Genomic DNA, 12,727 nt, shown 5'->3' with positions numbered 1-12,727 from the left:
TGTCTGGCAGTAAAGACGCAATTTGGTGTGTCTTTTACAGTCCGTAAACATGCTTGGCCCTAAGTAAATACTGAACAATGCCCAACGGTCTTCATTCGAAACAACCCAAAGTATGATATCCCACCCCTGCACTGGGCACCGTGGCTCACGCCTGTAGTCCCAGCTGCTTAGGAGGCTGAGGCAAGAGGACTGTTTGAGCCCAAGAGTTTGAAACCAACCTGGGCAACATAGCAAGACCCCCCAACTCTTTAAAAAAATCCAATCCCTGAAAAAAATGCTAAAAAAAATCCCTGCTCATTTATATTATTTAATTTTCACATAACACACAAACTGGCACGAGGGCCACAGCTTAGTGACACACTCACACACAGAGCCCTATCACAGAGTGGCAGATAGTTAAATCTCACACGCCCAGCCTGACCCACTGCTACCAGCCACCTGGGCACTGTGTTGAGAAGGATGCTGAGGCTGCATTTGAGCTCAGGGTGAATGCTGGGATTAATTAACCATGTCTGCTCTGATCATGGGAATTGGGGAAAGGTGGCCCCATGGGTCATGTGTGTGTCCTCCCTCCCTTCCTTCACCTCCCAGGAGTCTCATCTCCAGAGAGGTTTAGATGTGACCACATGGGGACTCAGTTTAGTGCCAGGCAGAGCAGCCGTGGGCAAAGGGGTGTGCCTGGGACTTCACTGGAGAGGAGCCTGGCAGAGAGGCGTAGGAGGGGCCCTCAGGGACATGGGACTCAAGCTGGGTGTGTGAGTGGGCAGAGGGCATGGGAGAGGGGGTTCCAGGTGTGCAACAGCCAGAAGGAAGACAAGGGTGGTCTCAGGAGGGCAAGGAATGGAGACACATCAGGCTGGTGTAGGGTGGGGAGGCCAGACGTAGAGGCCTGGAGTTGAGGTCTGATCCCAGAGGCAGGCACTGGTGGCCACTGGAGGGGAGTGGGCGGCTTCCCCACCTGCTCCCAGCTTCCCTGGTGTTGGGAATGTGTCCAAGTTCTGTCTTCTGGGTTCTCCCAAAGGGGGCTACCTCCAGCTCTCTGAGAGGCTCCAGGAAGCACCTTTGGGGGTCTGGGGCCTCAGGGTACCTCCTTACCTCCCACTAGGCCCCACTTGGCCAGGGCAGACCTTTTGGCCTTTCTCTGAATCCCCCCAGGCGGGAGTTGCTGGCACGAGGCTGAACGCAGAGGGACCATCTGTGTGTCCATTCTGACCGTCATCGGGACAAGTGCCAGAGCCTCACCCAGCCCTGGTGGTTTAAAAATGACATAGACGGAGTCTTGTCTTCAAGGAACTTAGAGGCTAGGGGCAGACGCCTGGGCAGCAGGTGGCCACACCGTGCTGTGGATGGAGAGAGCACAGAGCAGGGACAGCCGACCGTGGAGGGCCAGGGAGGCCCCCCAGGCTGGTGCCGCCTGAGCTGAGCCCGGTCCCAGAAGGACCAGGAATTGATGCGAGGATGCAGAGGAGGGCACCGAGCCGCAGTGCAGCTCGGGCAAAGGCAAAGAGGTGTGACGCGGCCTCAGAGCCCAGCAACTGGGGAGGAGGTCGGGCCAGGCTGTGGGGGGGACAGAGCAGAACTCAGTCACCAGCACGAGAGCCACTGTAGACAGGACGTGACTGAGTGGGCACTGAGGTTTGAATTCCGTACAGTTTTCACGTGTCACGAAATACTGCTTTTCATTTTGGTTTTTCCTGCTATTCAGAAAGGTCAGAACCACTCTTAGCTCACGGTCCACACCCGGCCAGGCGTCAGGCCTGGTTTGGCCCTCGAGTGGCAGCTTGCGACCCCTGGGCTGGCCGGGGGTTTGGGGTCAGACTCCACCCCAGGCAGAGCCCTCGGGAGGGGAGGGACCAGCAGAAAGCCTGTCGGGACATGGTGGTGACCCCAGCCCTACAAGGCCGACGGGGGCAGCGGCAGGTGGGCAGGCTCAGCACGGGGGAGGCGGCCTCGGTGGGAGCAGGCGAGGACCCCCGCATGACTGCTCTGCCAACAGGTGGACAAGACGGAAGACAAGTCGCTGGAGGAGCGGGGCCGCATCCTCATCTCCCTCAAGTACAGCTCGCAGAAGCAGGGCCTGCTGGTGGGCATCGTGCGCTGCGCACACCTGGCCGCCATGGACGCCAACGGCTACTCGGACCCCTACGTGAAAACGTGAGTGCGCCTCCCAGGACGGAGGGCTGTGCGGCCGGACCACTGGTCCAGGCTGGCAGCACCCGGGGAGCGCTGAGGGGCAGCCGGCGCTGTGTCCACGGGGGCTGTGCCCTTGTGTGCTACTTCGGTGTAACTCGGGAGCTAGGTATGGCCAGCCCATTTCACAGATAGGGAAACTGAGGCCCAGAGAAGCTGAGTGGCTTCCCAGAGTCACACAGATAGAGAATGATTACCTCCCGATGCCATGTCCCAGCCCCTCTGTGACCCCAGGGCCCAGGAGGGGTCATGAGCAGGTGGGAGGAGGCGGGGCCCTTGCCGGGGTAGCCAGGAGGCTGGGAGACCCAGCAATGGAGCCCACCAGAACCTAGGCACTGCCCACGGGTGCCCGGCCCTGTGCTGGGGCCGCAGTGCAGATAAGGGTCCCCTAGTCCTACTGATGGCAGCTGGTGGTGGCCCTGGGGAGAGACACTAACTTGGGGGGCTGTGCCAGAGTGACCTGGGCCCCAGAGCTGTGAACCTGTGAGCCCGGCCAGGCCAGGTGTGCTCTGAGCTCCACAGGGCAGGCAGGAGCTGGTAGCCCTGTGGAGAGAGGTGGCACAGGTGCCCGGTGACCACCTTTAGTGCTTGGGGCTCCTCACACACAGGGTGGATGTGAGTCTGAGTTCACGGGGACAGTCCTGGGAGGGTTGGGCTTGGGGAGGGATTGGCTCAGCAGAAAGGAGGTGGAGGTTGTCGGGGAGGGGGACAGAGGAGTTAAGATACAGAAGCAGGAATGGGCCTGGCTGGAGGGCACCTGAGGACCCAGGTGACTGAGGCCGTGGGGACACTGGGGACATCTTGGCAGCACAGGGAGGCCAGGCTCCTGTGGCACAGCTCTGGGGCACCATTCCCACTGGACACAGTCATATTTCTGTCACTTTAAAAATCATATGACAAAAATGGCCCAGCCATAAGCCAGGCACAGTGGCTCACACTTGTAGTAGCAGCTACTCAGAGGCAGAGGTGGGAGGATCGCTCAAGGCCAGGAACTGTGACCCAGCCTGGGAGGTATAACAAGACCCTGGCTCTAAAAAAGAAAAAAGGGCCAGGTACGATGGCTCATACCTGTAATCCTGGCACGTTGGGAGGCCGAGACAGGAGGATAGCTTGAGTCTAGGAGTTCGAGACCAGCCTGAGCAAGACAGTGAGTGAGACCCCGTCTCCACAAAAAATTTTTTAAAAAATTAGCCGGGTGTCATGGCATGCACCTGTAGTCCCAGCTACTCAGGAGGCTGAGGCAGGAAAATCTCTTGAGCCCAGGAGTTTGAGGCTGCAGTGTAAGCTATGATCACCACTGCACGCCATCCTGGGCAACACTCTAAATATATATGAAAAAGAGGTGCAGCCAGTCTGGAAAGCAGTTGGCAGTTCCTCAGAAAGTTAAACACAGAGTTACCATTTGACCTGGCAATTCCACTCCTGGGTATACACCCGAGAGTAATAAAAAACACAAGTCCACACTGAAACTCATACAGGAATGTTCATAGCAACATTATTGACAATAACCCAAAGTGGAAACTACCCAAGTGTCCCTCTGCTGATGAATGGACATGCACAGCGTGGTCTAGCCGCGCCGTGGGCTAGTGTTCAGCCATAAAAAGGATGCGGCACCGAGACCACCTACAACGTGCATGAGCCTTGAAAACACCGGGCCGCGTGGTGACCGTAGCTTACACTGCAGACACAACAGGCCACGTGAGGGGAAGGTGGATCAGTGGTTGCCAAGGCTGGGGAGGGTTGGGAGGACAGGGGAGTGGCTGCTGAAGGGTCCTGGCTTCCTTTCTGGGGAGATGAAAATGCCCTAAAAGTGATTGTGGTGATGGTTGCACAACCCTGTGAATATACTAAAACCCACTGAACTGTATGCTTTAAAAGGGTGCGTTGTACAGTATGTGAATTATATCTCAATAAAGCTGTTATTTTTTTAAAAAAGCTGATCACACCAGGCCGCAGGAGCAGGGCCTGGGCGGAGCAGGAACCTGCATCTTTGCGGGAAGTCAGACTCCCAAAAATGGTGCCAGAAGTGTTGCTTTTCCCTGTGGAAGACAATGAATTGGGCCCCAGCCTCAACAATTAGCAGAACAAAGTATCGCAGCAGATTAGAGCCATGAGTGTGAGGGGAACCTGGAAATGTTTAGAAGACACTCAGGAGCCTCTTAATAACCGTTGGAGGGAAAGTTGACACTACCCAATGGAGGCGGAAAATGCGTGCGCCCCGTGGCCACGTTATTTTCCTTCCAGGTGTGGACCCTAGAACCCTGTGCACAGTGGGAAGCTATTTTTTGCAGCATTGCTTATAACAGCGATATCCTGGAAACAGGCGAATGTCCGTCAGCAGGGGAAGAGATTAATAAAATGTGGCATATACGTATCGTGCAGCACTATGCAGTTAAAACAAATAAATTAGAACTAGATGAATTAACATGGACAGCCCAGCCAAACACGCGAGCCGAAAAGCAAGCCACAGAACTGCACCGACAGGGGGACACTGTTTATGAGCATTTATTTCTTAAGCCGAGCTGGTGTTCTCGAAAGTAGTCTCAGGGGAGGGAGGGTGGCAAGCAGGGGTGCTTTCACCTCTGCCTGTGCTCCTCCATCGCTCTTACAGAAAGGCACGATCTGAAGGCAAAATGGTGTGAACGTTTTAAATCAAGTTCAATGCCCACCTGCCAGGTTGACAGAAATTCCAGGGTCCCCTGCTGGGTTGCCCAGAAAGCAGCATCTTCCCTGGTGCAACAGAGAGTCCAGCCGACTCCCTCGGGCAGGCAGAGGGCAGCCCCGGCAGGGCCTGTCACTGCACCTGGGGCTCCTGCCTGCCACAGGTGGCTGGTGTGGGCGTGGCTGGACCCCTGCAGCCATGTCCCATCCCCGACCCACAGGCTAGTTCAGCCTGGCCTTTCAAAGACAGAGAAAACAGCACGGACAGAGGCTGGGACAATTCAGAGGATGCCTGTCTTGGAAGCCTGGTGCCCAAGGGAGGAGTTGCCAGATGGACACAAGTTGTCCAGGCTGAGGGCACAGAGATCCCAGAACAACCTTCCCTCGAGGGGCTTCCACAGGCAGAGGTGGGACACTCCTGACCAACAACGCATCACCCTGATGCAAAACAGGCAGAGGACAGTTCGCAGAAAACAAAACACCAATAATATGGCCAACAGGCACACGAAACTCATAACTGAAGATACCCACTCTGTCTGGGTGGTAGGTTTAAGGGACTTCTCAATTTTTTTATCATAGTTAGGTTTATTGAGGTACAGACTGAATATCCCTAATCTGAAATTTCAAAATCCGAAACTTTTCAAGCACCAACATGATCCTCAAAGGAAATGCTCATTGGAGCACTTCAGCATTTCAGATTTCAGATTTGGGGTGCTCAACCAGTAAGTATAACATGCATTTCGAAATCCCAAAAATTCCAAAATCCAAAACACTTCCGGTCCCAAACATTTCACATGAAGGGTACTCAACGTGTGTCATTTGCATACAGTAAGTTTCTCCCTGTTCGAAGTTTGACCAAGGTGTACAGTCCTGTTGCCACCCCCACAGTTGAGATGCGGAATATTCCCATCGCCCCAGCCCCAGGCAACGACTGACCTGTTCTCTGTCCCAGCAGTGTCGCCCTTTGCAGACTTACATATGAAGCCAGTCGGACAGTAGGTTGCCGTGCGAGTCCGGCTTCTTTTGCACCACATAATGCATTTGCGACTCACCCCCGTGGCTGCATGTACCGGTAGTTTAGTCTTTTTCGTTGCTGAATAGTCTTCCATCAGCTGGGTAAACCACAGCTTTGTTGTTGGTCAGTTTACCAGTTGAAAGGCACGTGATCGTTTCCAATTTTTGGTGATTGTATAAAGCTGTTACGAACAGGTTTTCTTCGTTTCTCTCTCCTACCCCCAGCTTTGGGCCATATGTATTTTCTGGTGTTTCTATAATGACCTAGTATTATTTATGTTATAAAAATCACAATTTTTAAAAATGCAGAGTAAAGCAACAATGAGACACCACTGTCTGCCTTTCAAACCAGCGAGGCTTTTTAAAGTGATGGTATTCAGCTTTGTCAAGGGCACCGTGTGTCAGCTGTGCAGCCTTTCTGGAAAGCAGTTGGCAAAACGAAGTAAGAAGCTGGCGACAGGTGTGCCTTTGGGCGGGGAATGTCACTTCTAGGAATCAGGCATCATGCCCCAGAGTGCACTGAGCCCCGCGGTACCGGGCCTGAGCTGGTGGTGGGTAAGATCAGCGTGGTCCTCACCCCAGGGTACGCTCAGGCAGGAGTGAGGCAATTGTCACACGATTGGCTGTGCAGGGACAGGGTGAGGAGTTCTGCAAAGGAGAGTTTGGGAACCTCCTGTCCCCTTCTCCAGCCTGCACGTGACCTCCTTGTTGGAGAGAAAGGAGCCTGGGCCTGGCTTCCAGGCACCCACTCTGTGCCTGCCCACTGTGTGACCAGGGGCAAGTCACTCCACTGCTCTGAGCCTCGGAAGAAGACAGCTGTTCTGTGTCAGAGTCTCAGGAGCTGGTGCCTGTGGTGGGAAGAACACGTAGCTGCTCCCTGCTGCTGCACAGACGGCCTTTCCCTCCTCAGAGCTCCAACACGCCAGCGGTGATGCTTGCACAACTCTGGGAATATACTAAAAACCACTGAAGTTTGCACTTTAGAAAGATAGATTTGGGCCGGGCGCGGTGGCTCACGCCTGTAATCCTAGCACTCTGGGATGCTGAGTCGGGAGGACCGCTTGAGCTCAGGAGTTCGAGACCAGCCTGAGCAAGAGCGAGACCCCGTCTCTACTAAAAACAGAAAGAAATTATGTGGACAGGTAAAAATATATATAGAAAAAATTAGCCGGGCATGGTGGCGCATGCCTGTAGTCCCAGCTACTCGGGAGGCTGAGGCAGGAGGACTGTTTGAGCCCAGGAGTCTGAGGTTGCTGTGAGCTAGGCTGACGCCACAGCACTCTAGCCAGGGCAATAGAGTGACACTCCGTCTCAAAAAATAAATACATAAAAAGAAAGATAGATTTTATGATATATGAATTATATCTCAGTAAATCTGCTATTTAAAAACAGAAGGCTTGAACAAAGGACCAACTCTGCTAAAAACATTTCTGTGGTGGGAGATATAAGCTTTTCGAAAATTATATTTCCAGAAACAAGGAAAATCCTCTTTTCTAGGGGGGTGGAGGGAGCCCCACGAACTTCAGGAACGAGTGAGTGAACAGAAGTGAGTGGGGGCCACTCGCTCCTCCCGCCGCAGCCCGTCCCTCACCCTCCCCGGTGGTGCTGGGAGAACCCGACTATGATTGGGGTGTGGGAGGCCCAGGAATCTCTCTCCGGGGACAAAAAGCTCTGCCAAGCTCTGCTGGCTCCACCTGTACCTGTAGCTTTTCCTCACCCTCTGCCTGTCCCTCTGATACCATTCCAGATACCTGAAGCCAGATGTGGACAAGAAATCCAAGCACAAGACTGCGGTAAAGAAGAAAACCCTGAACCCGGAGTTCAACGAGGTACAAGGGCTGGAGGGGCTGGGTCTTGGGAGGGTCACGGGGGAGGGGGTGGGGGGGGCCGGCAGGAGAGCCCCCAGTGGACCCAGCTGCCGGACTGTGGGTGCTGGACACAGGGGTGCAGAGACGGCGGCGGGGGAGTGCTGCTTCCTGCTGGGGTAACGGGGTGAGGAGGGGCCGTGAGGAAGGTGAGAAGCTCTGTGCAGGGCCTGAGGGCTCGAGATTCCCAGGCTAATTTTTCCCCAGGTCCCCAGCCCGGGGTGGGTGGGGTGCAGCCAGAAGTGCAGACCTGGGGTTCCCCCAACAAACCAGAGGGTAAGAAGAGCGGAGGGGCTGTGAGCAGAGCCGCAGCCACACCAGGCAGAGGAGGCCGAGGAGATGCTTCCAGAGCGTGAGGGGGACGCCAGGTGTTGGAGGGTCCTGGAAGCTGGTGGCAGAGCGGGTTCCCCAAAGAAGTGACTAATCAGCAAAGCCAGAGCCAAGAAAGGTCGAGGGCAACAAGGAGTGCTAAGTGTGCACTGAATTTGGCAGTCAGGGGCCTTGAGAGAGCAGCTTCAGTGACAAAGGAGCAAGTGGGTTGAGGGGACAGCGTCCCCAAGGACCCTGGCCAGGTGGTCAGGTGAAAGTGCACAAGATGCGTGGGAATCCACCCATCGGCTCCCCACCATCCCTTCCTCCCTCCCTCATTCACGCCCTCACCTGGTCCCCGGCGAGTCCCAGGCCACGTGGCAGCGTTGGCCCTGACACTGGCCTTCTGGCCGGCAGGAGTTCTGGTATGAGATTAAGCACGGGGACCTGGCCAAGAAGACGCTGGAGGTCACCGTCTGGGATTACGACATTGGAAAATCCAACGATTTCATTGGTAAGAGGGCACCGTGGGAAGAATGTCCGGCCTTGTGCCCGGCGTGGGCTCAGCACAGGGCAGCGGCCCTGAGTCAGGCCACAGCCCCTCCCCCCGGCCTCTCCCTGGACCCACCTGCCCCCAGACGTGAGGGGCTCAGGCCTTACCCAGCCCGGCCCCTGTGAGAGGAGGAGACAGGCCCAGAGCGGGAGTGAGGCCTGGGGGGGCCACACAGCAGGGTGCGGTGGAGCAGCTGGACTCTGAGCCCTGGCGGGCCTGGTGGCCCTGCACAGTGCCCTGCCCTGGCCCCCTGCCCTCTTCCAGCGCCCCTCCTTGGCCCCCAGCACTGCTGTGGTCAGGGTGGAGGAGGGGCAGGATCCCTGGGCCCCAGGAGAGGCCAGAGCGTGGCACGGAGGTCAGACACTGCCCCCGCTCAGCCAGCGGGCAGGGGGAGATCAGGCTTGGAGCGCGGAAACGGGAGGGAGCACCAGCAGGTCCCGAGCCCCTGGCTGCAGGAGTGAGGCAATTGTCACATAACTGTCACACGGTCCCCCCCGCAGGCGGCGTGGTTCTGGGCATCAACGCCAAGGGCGAGCGCCTGAAGCACTGGTTCGACTGCCTGAAGAACAAGGACAAGCGCATCGAGCGCTGGCACACGCTCACCAGCGAGCTCCCGGGGGCCGTGCTCAGCGACTAACGCCCCGCCCTGCCCGCCGCTGCCACACAGCCCCTGCCGTCACCTGGGCCCAGCATGGGCCGGCCCTGGGCTTCCTCAGCTGCCACCGAGGGCTGCAGCCCCCTCGTTGGGGGAGATCCAGGACACCCGCTTGGACACAGAACCTCTGCAGCCCCCACCTGGAGGGCACGAAGGGCCCAGCCACTCGAGGGACAGGGAGGGCGGGGAGCTGGGCCTGCTCTCAGCCCTCTGGGGCCCGAGAGGCCGGCGCTGGGAGGACCAGACCTCGGCCTCAGCGCCCACCTGGGCAGAGGGAATGGGGCCGTCCAGGGCAAGGACCCTCCTAGAGGTCAGCATTAAGGCCCAGGCGAGAGCAGGAGTGCAGGGGCGCCCTGGGGGGCAGCGGGAACGGAGGCGAGAGGCGGGCAGGTGGAGGACCACACCCTGAAGAACAGTTACCCCCAGATGTGGCCAAACGGAGGCTGGCCGCATCCTTCCTCGCCAGCACGGCTGCTCAGGTGTGAGGAAGTGGCCTGCCGAGAGCCTGCCGACGAACGTGGACAAATGGACAAGTGCTTCTCTCAGCGGCGCAGGAGCCAGGGGAGCAGCGGAAACCAACTATGACAGTGGGGGTGGGAGGGGGTAAGGGGCGAGAAATGCCAAGACCAGCCTGGCCCGTGCAAGTGCCGCTGGATGCTGCTGCCTGCTGGGAGGGTAGGGAAGGCTTCCTGGAGGAGGTGGTGTTTCCTCGGGGCCTTGAAGGGTGAGTGGGGGTTCCTAGTTTCTAGGCGGACAAGGGGAAGGACATTCCAGGCAGCTGAGTGGTCTACAAAGGCCTGGAGATGACCCAGGACTCAGGGCCTCTCTCTGGGGGCCGAGTTTGTCAGACAGGAGCGGGCACTGGAGACACTGATGCCGGTGCAGGGTCAAGTTCAGTCCTCACACCCAGCTCTCCCACTTTGATCTTTCTTCTCCTGAAGGACCTGGAGGAGGGAGGCCACCCTTGGCCAGCCGCCATGGAGGGGAGCAAAGGGTTCCTCGCCATGGGGAGAAGCAAACAGTCCTCCTTGTCCTCACTCTCCCCGTCCCCGCCCCTCCTGGGTTCAGGCTGAGTATTGTGGGCTTCCAGGTGGTGGCTCATGGCATCCTGGCCCTCCTGCAGCTCCGGATGTCCCTGATAGGAGTGCTGAGTGGCAGTTCAGGGCCTTGTCTCTGCAGCGCTGTGGGGCTGCTCTGCCCTCCAGGAGCTGAGAGAGACAGAGAGAGACACCTGCCTGGGGGGCCTGTCTGCTCCCCCAAATCAGGCCTCCAGAAGGCTGAGAGTATCTGAATCTTGGGGCCCAGGCCTGAAGCCCCCAAACGTTCCCTGCCTACCAAGGGGCCTTCAGGAACGAATGCAGAACCAAGGCTTTCCAAAGCCGCAGAGCCCTGGCGTGTTGAACCCTCACTGCACGATGGAAACGCCCAGAGGGGGAAGCTGGCCTGCCCGAGCCTTCCAGCCTTCGCACAGCTGGAACCAGGACCCCTGGCACCCACCCCAGGCCCAGCCCAGCGCACTGGACACCACCCTTCAGGGCAAGGTGGGTGCTGGGCCCACCCCGCCTGCTGCCCACCTGCCCACGCCAGCAGCAGGGCTCCCAGGCACGAGGGTTAGACCTGCTGCTGCAGACACGAAGCACATCTCCGTCCGAGGCCCGAGGTGATGATTGCAATCCCACCAAGTGCCCATCAGCCCTTTCCCAGCTTGCAGGGGAAGCAGGACTCCAGCCCCACACGGTACCTGCCACCTTTGCTGCTCACGGAGCCTCAGTCTCCCCACCGTTGGAGAGGCTCTGTGCTGAGTCAAGGTTTTGCATGCGCTGTCTCAATGAGTCTCACAACCCCGTGAGGTGGGCTCAATTGTCATCCCCTGGTTACAGCAGGGCCTGAGGTTCAGGGTCTGAGTAGTTTGCCAGGACCACGCAGCTGGGAGGGGTGAGCCACGACCCAAACCCAGGTCCTCCGGCTGCCTGGGCTCAGTGCTCCCCAGTGGCTTCCGTCCTGGGCTACTGGAAGCTCAGCAGAGAACCCAGGTGGAGGCTCAGTAAGCTCTGCTGCTGCATAGTAGGGACATGGGTCCTTGTCACCATCCTGCCACCTCTCCTCTAGCTGGCTTTGAAACCGACTATGCCACTTAAGCTTCCCCAGAAGTGCCCGCCCCGGCCCCAAAACCCTCTGGGGCTGCGGCAAGGGTCCTCTTTTCTCCACCCAGCTAGAACGGGGCGCCTCTGGGGGCCTAAGGTGAGAAGTGGCCTATTTTTAAAGGGTGTCTAGGTGAGCTCTGGGTATCTCAGCTTTGCTTTTGGAGGGGCTCATTTAGAGAGGAGACTCAGGCTCTCTGAAGACACAGAAGTGCTGAATGGCGGTGCTAGAAGTGGCTGCAAGCCCACCTAGCATGCCTTCCTTATTAGACGCATGGGGAAACTGAGGCCCAGTGGTGGAAGGGGCTCAGGGCCCAGCCGGGACAACCACCCAGGACTCGTAGCACTAGCCCAGGCCCCCTGCTGCCCTGGGCGGTGCAGGAAGCTGGTCCAAGCTGACCGCAGGGACAGTCAGGCCGGGAGGCGGGGCTTCTGGCCAGCCAGGGTGGGTGCTCGGGCAGGGGGCCCCCCAGGGAGTCTCGGAACCGTCACCGGGATCCTGGCACCGTTCTAGACCCCATGTATTTCTGTTCAAGAAAAAGCGCTTTGAGAAGCTGCAGAATCGGCTCTGCCTTTGACCCCAAAGGGGCATCTTTGGTCTGTCAGCCCCACAAAGACAGAAAATCTGATGCCAAAAAAAAAAAAAACGTCATTCCAAAGTCAGGTGTCAGTACCAAGGGGGTCGCCGGGTGCCCGCGTCCACCTCCCGCCCTGGCCTCCGCCCCGCCCGCCGCCGCTCGCCAGTCCCCGGCGGGCCCGTCTTCCAGCCCTGAAGCGGTGGCCGCCTGACCTCCAGTGGCGAGAGCGAGGAACTGCACCCCGGCCCGCGGGGCCGTGCATGCCCTGCCCCTTGTCCCTTCCCGGCCGAGGGAACCTCCCGATGCATGGACTCTGGCTGTCGTCCACGCAGACTCGCACTGCTTAACACCGTTTTGCTACCATGTGACGGCTGCAGAAACTCCTCAAACTGCAGCCCCACGACACACTTTTTGTATTTTTCGTCTGACCTACCCGAAGGTGTCCTTTTTAAGTCTTATTTGTTAATATTTATAATGACATATAATCCAAAGTAAATGGAGACGTCACATTGCGATGATATTGGCTTCGGGAGACTATTTTAATAGATGTGGTGGGCGGGGCAAAGGCAACTGAGACTTAGCGCGCAATCTCACTCTTCACCATTGATGTAGGCGCCCAAGTTACAGATGAGGAAACTGAGGCTCAGAAAGGATAAAACACCGGTGCAGAATCACCCAGCTGGTCCATGGCAGAATCAGGATTCAAACTCAGGCCTCCTAAGGCTTCTCACACCAGGACCAGCACGACATGTTGTCACAGC

General features: G+C 57.6%; 1 protein-coding gene across 1 annotated transcript in view; it reads left to right on the top strand.

Annotated features, from left to right (window-relative positions):
- Nucleotides 1–12,484, top strand: part of DOC2B (double C2 domain beta) — a 28,774-nt gene extending 16,290 nt beyond the window's left edge. The window contains exons 6-9 of the mRNA XM_045526169.1: nucleotides 1,997–2,154; nucleotides 7,613–7,694; nucleotides 8,457–8,553; nucleotides 9,093–12,484. Coding sequence (XP_045382125.1) covers nucleotides 1,997–2,154; nucleotides 7,613–7,694; nucleotides 8,457–8,553; nucleotides 9,093–9,229 — 474 coding nt within the window. The 3' untranslated portion in view covers nucleotides 9,230–12,484. The remainder of the gene's footprint in view (nucleotides 1–1,996; nucleotides 2,155–7,612; nucleotides 7,695–8,456; nucleotides 8,554–9,092) is intronic.
- Nucleotides 12,485–12,727: the final 243 nt, after the last annotated feature.

This window comes from Lemur catta, chromosome 15 (genome assembly GCF_020740605.2).
Source record: "Lemur catta isolate mLemCat1 chromosome 15, mLemCat1.pri, whole genome shotgun sequence".
NCBI classification, from domain to species: domain Eukaryota; kingdom Metazoa; phylum Chordata; class Mammalia; order Primates; family Lemuridae; genus Lemur; species Lemur catta.
The sequence above is the reverse complement of the archived record's forward strand: the minus strand, read 5'-3'. Positions and strand labels throughout refer to the sequence as shown.